Source organism: Salvelinus fontinalis, unplaced genomic scaffold (genome assembly GCF_029448725.1).
Source record: "Salvelinus fontinalis isolate EN_2023a unplaced genomic scaffold, ASM2944872v1 scaffold_0325, whole genome shotgun sequence".
Classification (NCBI taxonomy): Eukaryota; Metazoa; Chordata; class Actinopteri; order Salmoniformes; family Salmonidae; genus Salvelinus; species Salvelinus fontinalis.
The window spans coordinates 194,614-204,431 of NW_026600534.1; the positions used below are offsets into that span (position 1 = coordinate 194,614).

The 9,818-nt window shown below is 41.8% G+C and overlaps 1 protein-coding gene across 1 annotated transcript in view; it reads left to right on the forward strand.

The window, feature by feature from the left end:
* Positions 1-6,749, forward strand: part of LOC129845596 (zinc finger protein ZFPM2-like) — a gene marked incomplete at its 5' end in the record, with an annotated part of 109,675 nt that extends 102,926 nt beyond the window's left edge. Inside the window, one exon of the mRNA XM_055913455.1 lies at positions 6,230-6,749. Coding sequence (XP_055769430.1) covers positions 6,230-6,678 — 449 coding nt within the window. The remainder of the gene's footprint in view (positions 1-6,229) is intronic.
* Positions 6,750-9,818: the final 3,069 nt, after the last annotated feature.

The window sequence follows — 9,818 nt, forward strand, 5'->3', positions numbered from 1 at the left end:
GTTTCTTTCCTTGAATGGCCTATAAGGCCTTGTATAAAACATGATCAAAATAAATGTCCTATAGATTTTGTAGCCTATAGCTTTTCCTGGGATTTCACGAGAAGAGGAGAGTCTTGCGTCCATAGCCTATAGCCTATTGCGTACAGGAACAGCTGGGAGAGAGAGGCTAGGGATGTATAGCTGAAGTAAGACGCTAAATATTAGCTAGATATTAGGCCATTCATTAGATAAATATTAGGGCTATAGGCTAAATATTTACTTGTCAAAGTGCAAGAAAAATAAGTGAACAGATTGTGAAATGGCAGATCAGTAGTGCGTTCCTCCAGGCTGCGCTCTGTGGTCAAAGGGCACTTAAAGCTACACTATTGATTAGGCCTAGGCCTACGTTTTTAGACAAGAAAATGATTATACCTGGGCTACAACAACATAATGCAATGGGGAAAGTATTATTGTTATCAAGTGAATACACAAGTATTGTCCAGAGGGTGTAAACTGTGATGTAGCCTAACGATAATAACCGCTCACACCTCCTGTTTTGTTTCATGCAGAAATAACGGCACAGGTCTACAGGCTAGACCTGATTATGCAACCATGTTGATCAGTTTGGGTCTATTCCCTACAAGGCCCAGAAATATACATTAGCAGGCCACTCATATGGTGTAGGCCTATTTTGTCAGGATGTAGCCTGTTGTTAAGATAGGAAAATATAGGTTTATCCTTTCCAACTCCTGCCGTTAAAGAAAATAAGCCTATGTATCCAACAAGCTTTTGTAGTCTGGCTTTTCCTGGGGCTCCACAAAATTTAAAAGGAGCAGCCGTGACAGCGGAGAGGCAAGGTGCGTACTTGCGCAACAGAACAATGAAGACAGACAGGCTTGAGATGTAGCCTATAGCCTAAGTTAGAAGCGTATGAAGAATGTTATGATTGTTTTCAAGTGAGTGCAAAACTCTAGTCTAGTCTGTAAACTGCAGTGAATAGCCTATGTCATTTGAATAACTGCTCAAAAGCCTGGTGTTTTGAATTCATATTGATTTTGAAATAACTGCATCTAGCCTACCATGTTGTTGTCATGTTGTGTTGCTACCATGTTGTTGTCATGTTGTTTTGCTACCATGCTGTGTTGTCATGTGTTGCTTCAATGCTATGTCGTTGTCTTAGGTCTCTCTTTATGTAGTGTTGTGGTGTCTCTTGTCGTGATGTGTGTTTTGTCCTATATTATTATTATTTATTTTTATCCCAGCCCACGTCCCCGCAGGAGGCTTTTTTCCTTTTGGTAGGCCATCATTGTAAATAAGAATTTATTCTTAACTGACTTGCCTAGTTAAATAAAGGTTTAAAAAAAGTATAAAAATAGCCTGACTGATTGGGCAACCATTTGGAACAGTTCTGTTTTTTTCTCAGCAGTTTAGCCTACAAGGTCCAGGAACATTAGCAGGACAGTAATATGGTGCATAAGACTAACCTATAGGAGTGTCCTCAAAACAAGCCTGACCTATAGGGGCCAACCCTTTCCCTGCACCCCTTCCTCTTAGCCTAGCACATGCGGTTGTCTAGGAAACTTGCTCTCCCAAAATGGTCAAGTTTCCCCTCCCTCCCGCTGCTCAAACGGAGGGTGTGAGCCAGACAAGCAGGGGGTTCTCGTCTGGGAGAGAGGGAGAGGAGGAGGAGGGAAAAGGTCCATCTGTGTTTTAAAACAAGTGTCTTGCCCAGAGATAATAGTGCTGCTCTGGGTTATAAATGATGCATTTTGTTCTCTTGGACCTGATAATGGAGGTTTAGGGGAAGGGGAGGAAGGTTCATCGCTCTCTTATCAAGGCGCACTGGCATTTCTCCTTCAGCTGTAACATTTCATATCACATCTCTGCTCCTTTAGAGATGTAGCACCTTTTGTGGAGAGATACTGTACGTTCCATTTCACCCTCTATATGCTCCATGTGGTATATTCATTTGTATCCCATTTGGCACTTCTATAACCTGTTCCGTCAATAGCGATGGTTGTGATAGCTGCGTCTCTGAACTGACAGACATGGGGTTATTATTGAACGTTGTCACAGCAGTCTCTTACTCTACTGTACACCTCTCTACATAGATTGACACGGTTTCATTGTTACCATTTTATGATATCCACTGAATATCCAGTGAAATTTTGTTTTTAAGCAAAAAAATTACATTGGATTGTATTTTGTTTCCAATTGTTACATTCAAGGGATAATAGACAAGTGGTTTTATTAGTTGAAAAAATATTTAACCATGGAAATATGATTTATGTATAAATACATATAACTAGAATGTGTATAGGCGACCAAGGTTAGTCTTAGTTTTCAGTTGGTCACTGAACTAATATTCATCTTTTAAATGGCTACAGTCCAACCACTGTTAATCTGCAGCCACCTAACACTGTCATTTGTCATTTAAGAGACATGATATTAAGTTTAATCCAAATTGGATGAAGTTCCACACCAGGAGATGTGGAGTACATTATTATATGGAAGAATATTTTAATACAAAGTCTATCCATCATCATCCACTAGGAATCCACCATAGTGTTCAAACATTTTATAGATTGAGATTTTGTGGTAACATTTCTGTGGTAACATTCTGAGTCCCTTGAATGCCACATTGCCACATAGAAAGTGATCTTATGGTTGAGTGATTGTTTACTACTGAACCTACTGCACCCACCATTCAGAACATACTTCACTTGGATTGAACTACGGTGTTACTGTATGTGGACTGTACCTATATAGATACCACTTGAATGGAGGTGAGGGCAAATGTTCTTCATTTTAAACAACAGGTCATGTTATTGGAGATCTAATAGTGGATTTATAAAAGAGGTGATGGGTTCAGCTTTGGGGTGTCTGTCTCTCTCTCTCCCTCTCTTCCACCCCTCCACCATCTATTCTTTAAATCACACCAAGATGGCACCCTGCCACTGAGACACTGCTCATTAGCATTCCGAGCTATGCCAGTGAAGAGAGACGCAGAGAGAGACGATGAGGTTCCCTATTCCTCTTTCTCTCTGTCCCTCTGTCCGCATAACAGCAAAACAAACAGATGCCAGCGTGGAGCATCTTGGGTGCTATCTGAGGAGGATCTCTCCACACACAAAGGAACATTCATTGGGCTGCCAAGTATCAGTGGAGACCAGAGAGAGCAGGAACAGACCCCAGAGTCTAGCGACAGATGATGATCTTATCGAGGGGGGAGGGGGTGAGGGAGGGGGAAGGGGGGTGACTCTTTAGTCACATCATCAGTTGCCTCTTGCCAAGAACTCTGGCATTTCACTATTGGGTGTTGAGCGACGTTGAGGGGTACAGAGCGGGGTAGGGTTTGTCAGAGCCCCCTGTACTGGAGCTCACTGAAGGCCACTCTTTCTTCAGGCCTTGTCTTTGATTTGTGAGAAAAAGTTCAATACAGTGAGTGTTTATTTTTTACTTTGTCTTGAAGATTTATTAAAGAAATGAGCAGAAGGTGAGAGTTTTGACACTTGAGTTGTAGTCTTTTAAAATAGTCTCAGTACCTCAGAGAGGAAACGTTTGGTAAACAGTGGTCATTTTTGCTGGGCTAAAGATTTCCCAAAGGAGGCATCTTCGCTTTGACCATCCAAAATAACATAGATATCAGGGAGTATAGATTGTCTACAGGCCCCATTTAGATAAAACCAGTTGTCTATTATCATAATGCATGTCTATATATTTGTTTTCTATAGATAGTGGACTCCTAAATGCTGGTGGCAAATGGAGAGATAAAGTATGAAGGCTTATTATTTTTCAGCTGGTGTTTTTGTTGAGGTCGGAGGATTGTATCTGCAACAGATGTGACACACCAGCTGGAAGCCAAGGTCCTCAGGCAACATTTGGTACAGGACACAAACAACTGGCACACAGACACTGTATGAGGACCTCAAACCTCCAATTGAATTGTACCCCCCTCTCCCTTCTCTCTCACACACCTACTATCATCCCCCCATCGCGTACCAACCAGAGAGAGGAGGGGAAGAGAGACAGAGAGAAAGAGAGAGAGTACTTTAACCACTTGCACATCGTTACAACAGTGTGTATATTTTTTGGGAACTTCTGTGAGTGTAATGTTTACTGTTCATTTGTATTGTTTATTTCACTTTTGTATATTATCTATCTATGCCCATGCCAATAAAGCCCCTTGAATTGATTTGAGAGACTACCCGCCCGCTGGGGATGGCTGTAGCTAGCGGTCGGTGTGTCAACAGGGCTAAACAGGAACTAGCATCCAAGTGGTTAAGGGCCTCGCTCTTATCAGAGGACAGACAGAATGCATCAAGCGGTGGCTGCATGCACTCCTTCTCCCTTGCATCGCACTGAGGGAGCCTGCTGCCTCTGATGGTGGCCAGCTGTGCTCCAATGTTTAATCATTTCTCTCTTAATGAGCTTAGCCACCTTCCGCCACACCGTCAGTAACGCAGTGGGCTACAGACAGAGCAGAGGAGGAGGAGAGAGATAATCATCCTAGTTAATTCTTCCACAAAATAAAGTTGTCTGGACATATAGTAGGCAGTGGTGTCATTGGTATCATACAGAAAGGAGCGTTTAGAGTATTGAGATGAGAATATTACTCTAGTTTTGGCATATATTTGTACATTTATCCAACATCAAGTAATTGTTGGGCTGTAATGTTCTTGAAATGTAGGTGTATTTTATAGCTGAGTGTGTGACTGATGGCATCAAAAGAGAATGAAGTATTTCTGAAGAGAACTCTTCCTGACTCCAGGGTGTGATGTGACCCAGGTGTGTGTGATCTTTAGGAAACAACAGCAACGTAGCCTATTGTTAGCGTAGCCACCCGTCACCCAATGTTGTTTATGCATGAGAAGGAGCACATTAGATGAAAGCATTTCCATACAAACAGACTGACACAATAGCGTGTCACTGATACAAGGCTGATATTTACAGAATAGACCTCGTCTGAATAGGTCATTATATCACAGGAGTGTTATTATAAAGTTCAGTGATCATTTCACTTCACTCAACATGCATGGAATACGTGCCCAGAATAGTGATTAGCCACAACACCAGTGCACATCTAGGTTAAAATGCTGCAAACATAAATGTATTGTTTATATATGTGCGGTAACTACAGTAAGAACGTATCAACTATGAGAAACACATGAATACCTTCTGGGTCTGTTTAGATTGTGCCGTACTGTATATTGCATTCACTTTACAGTAACAAAGGCGGGAAGATTATATGAAAATGTGCCTCAATAAAAGGGTGATAAGTTAGAGTGCTGAAGACAATCATAACACTTGGGTTCAGTCAGAGGGAGAGTAGACGTTCACAGGAAGATAAAGCAGATAGCGCTTGAGGGGGAAATGTGCACTTGAGAGGCCTGCATGACTTTTCTCTCCCCCAGAAACCCAGCGGTGACCACGCTACGGCCCCAATTATCATAACTATTTGATTAATCACTGTCCCAAAAAAGTACACTGAATCTAAGAGATAAGATAGCGGGGGTGTTTTTGCTAGCTGCGCTAACAGTGCTATCCTGTTACACAGTTCATTAAGTGTAGCTGTGCACAGCACTAACAAGGGACCTAGCTTCTTCCTGGATCAATCCGCTGCCTCTCTCGCTGCCTGCCAGTCACTGAGCCTGGCCCTGCGATGTCTCACAGAGATTATCTCTAGAGAAGACACCTTTCAGGCAAGGTTACCGGCCTGTTGTTTTGATTTGAAACCCTCCAACTGATGATGATGATGATGGATTCATTATTTTGGCTTTATAAGTAGATGGCTTAACCTGCACTGTTTAGTGTTTTATGGACACGAGGGACTGTAGATCTATATGCATGGGGGAAAGAAATAGTCATCTGTCAATGTGCCCTTGAGCAAGGCACTTAACCTTAATTTGCTCCAGGGGTGCTGTACTACTATGGCTGACCCTGTAAAACAACACATTTCACTGCACCTATCTTGGGCATGTAACAATAAAACATATTTTTTATGGATATTATTATTTGTCCGTTGTAAAAATGATATGTATGTATAAAAACACAAACAAATAGCAGGACACTTCACAAGATGGCGATCACAGAAAAAAAAGAGGAGCACTTTTGCAATGATCTTTGAGGTTTATTTAAGGACAAATTCTACAAATGACTGTGTTTTCTAGGGAACTGGAGCATTTGGCTGACTGTTTTGAGATGCTTGGTGTTTTATGATATGATGACTGTTTTGGATGGTGTTTTATAGGAGAGCTGGATGCGTTCCACAAGGATGGAGAGCGTCGGATCCACAGCCGGCAGCAGCTCCCTGTGGGAACCACGTGGGGACCTTTCAACGGGAAGATCGAGATGAACATTGATGGCAGCGGCATGGTAGGTCATGCTTTTAACGTCTGTCTCTTTCTTTCACTTATTCTGTCAGAGTCACATTGTTACTGGGGCTGCTCTGGGAACATGAAAAAAACAGAGAATACCATCAAATTATCTGTCACCCATTTTCCCAAGACTTTGGTCCATAACCTAACCTTCACTTTGCTAAAAAAGTTTGTATTTCTAGTTCACCAGTCATCTGTCGTTCTTAGAGGCCTTGCCCGCCAGGCTACTAGCAAGTTCCTTCCACCAATACAATATAGTGAGAGTGAGTGGGTAGGGGTAAAGCCTAGTCAACTGGAAGGAGGAGGCAACCAATTCCCATGACAGTCAGACCCATAGAGTTGACTGTTCAGGGATCAAATTTCCCCCCTCAAAAGGCTTTGATGTGCATACATTTCAACCATTTAATCTGCATATTTTACAACTAAACACTTTAATTTGTGAATTCTTTAGTTGACTCCAAACCCTCGATTCAATGAACTAACGATCCATTATATTTGATGTTGCTATTCTCACCCCAGCTTTACACCAATCAGCTGGCCCCGCTTGTCTTAAGACGTCCCAGTGAAGTTCCTCTTTAACGGCTGGAAAATATGTTGACCTGGTGCTCTGGTGAAACGACGAGTCCTCCAGGGTTTTGATATTTCATTTTGCATTTGGATTAATTAAGAAAATTCTTATAAAAAATTGTAACCAATCTCATATTCATCCTGTTAAGAAACATAAGGAAAAGTCCACAAGGATTTTAGACTCAGAGGCCCTGCCCGTTCTTGTGGATTTCTTTAACCCTATAACTTTATTAAATCATTCTCTGAGCTGTTTCTGACTGTTTTCTAAGCTCCCCTCACGGTTCTAAAGTCATCAATGGCTTTAAATATTTCATCTAACCATGAAATATGGACTCTTTTCGTGTCCAGGCCTGTTATCCTCAAGCAAAGAGTGATTCTAAGGATGAGCACCTCAAGCCACTACTGTGCATGACATGCAAATATAGTTCTCTTACATTTTTGCATGAATTTACATGAAAGGTGGGTAGCCAATGTGACCGTCTATTGCCCTCAGAGTGAACAACTAGTGTCACATGCATCCTCATATGGTTGCGATGCAGTTATCAGAGTATTTGTACTAAAGATTTCCTACATTTGTATACTTCATAAACAGGAAGTTAAGATGTAGTAAGTAATGCTGCTTGCTGAACTAAATACATTTGAAACTGTTCACATTCTAAGAGACTGAGCTGTTGGACAATATTGTAATGTTCTAGGTTGTTAGTTACAGCCCTCTGCCTTCGCCTGAATCCTTCCCTGAGATCCTCCTTTCTTCAGGTGTCTAACTGAGCCAGGTGCTAGGCTTCACCTGTAATGGGTTGTGGAGGGGTTACAAAGAATTTAACATCTTCTCTCAATTAAAGGTAGAGGAAGATCTCTCTGGCATATTGCCTTTAAGGATATCTCCCGTGTGTGTCTATTCTCATGGGTACATATGTTATGCTTCGCTGCTTGCCCTCCTCTCCTCTTTCTTTTCTTAGTCTCAGTCATCTCTCAAATGAGCTGCTGGCTGTTAGCAACTTCACACAATACCTCATTAAAGCCTAGCTGAACTCGAGTAACGTATTTTGGTTTTATTGAGCTGCCTGTTTTACTGTGATAGGAACATACTTCATATTTGCCAAACCTATAGATAAACAAGAAAGCTGGCAATCAATTCCCTCCTATTTCCATCAGTGACTCATCTTACACTGCACAGCTTAATTTACCAACCACCTGGTCGTTAAGGAGTTTTGCTGGTATATATACAGTAGTACTGTAAAAACCCCATTGGCAACGTCCCCAGAAAGGTATTTTAGCTCTTGTTTTCTAGTGAGGGAAGAAAGGGACTTAGTTGTATTCTGCGTCTTAACAATACTGACATTTAAAGACAGAAACCAGCTCTAATGTCTCACCCAACCAGAGAAATCCTTAAAGAGAAAGTAGCAATGTAAAGAAGAAAGAAAAGAGAAAGCTGGGTAGTTTTGATGCATGTCAGACCAGCCTCGTGTTCCTCTACAGGGTCAGGAAGGCAGTATAAAGCATTTGAAGGTAGAAATTTACTCTGATTGTTTCATGGGTCTCTACTTCATTCACCCAAGAGGGGCTCTCAGTCATTCTCATGAAGTATGACCTCTAGGGACTATTACATCTCTTCTCTCTGTGTTAGATTGTGAAACCACAGAGGTGAATGAATTACCCAATGGCATGGCAGCTCTAAGGCATTAACGTCACCTGTCTTTCTCTCTCACACTTTGAAATCCAAGCTTGAAACACGTGACCTTCTTGTGTGATATTGATGTGCCCTCGATGGAATCGAAAGGGATCTTTCAGACACGTCACTCGCAGACTTCTGTATCTAGTCTTCCATGATTGTAGCATACATTCAAAGTTAGCTAGTACTGTATGTCATGCGTTCTCACCACTTGGAAAAAGTCATCCTATGATGCAGAGATTCATTGTGATTATTCCATAAAGCTTGCACTTGTAGTGCTGTCCATTATAGTAGTAGCAGAGATTGTCAGGGCTAGCCAGTTGTGAGTCTGATAATTACACCAATGAGGAGCGTAGTGTTCAGGAGTCAGAGGGGACGAGTGGTAACTGCATGAAAACGGTGTTAGCTAGCTGAGCTAAAGCTTAGGATTCAAGATGGAGGAGCTAATGCGATTCTTCAGGTCTCAGGCAAGGTTTCTCATCACCAGTGGTGTAGTGGGGGATAAGCACAGTTTATGCACCTTTTTTTATTAATTGAGCGAGCATTTACCCAATTATTGAGAGACAATTCTTTGGTTACTGGTGTTACTTTATTTAGCATTGGTCAGCGTGAACAAAGCTAGATCAGCTTTAATATTGAGGGTTGATTGTCACGATCGTGTGGGGGATTGACGGACCAAAACGCAGCAGTTGGAAAATAAGCCATCTTCTTTTATTATAAAAGATGACAAAAAATAAACACGAAACACTTTAACAAAAACGACCGTGAAGCTACAAACGTTGTGCACATACATACAGGCTACAAACGTTCTACATAGACAATTACCCACAACCAATGAGAGCCTATGGCAGGGGTGTCAAACTCATTCCACGGAGGGCCTAGTGTCTGCAGGTTTTTGGTTTTTCCTTTCAATAAAGCCCTAGACAACCAGGTGTGGGGAGTTACTAACTAATTAGTGATGTTAATTCATCAATCAAGTATAAGGGAGGAGCGAAAACCCGCAGACACTAGGCCCCCCGTGGAATGAGTTTGACACCTGTGGCCTATGGCTACCCTAAATAAGGCTCCCAATCAGAGACAACCGAAATCAGCTGTCTCTAATTGGGAACTCATTCAGGTAACCATAGACTCTCCTAGATAACTAACCAACATAGACAACGCTAGACATCTACACTCAACACAAAACCATATACTACACCCCATAACCCCTTTACCATATAAAC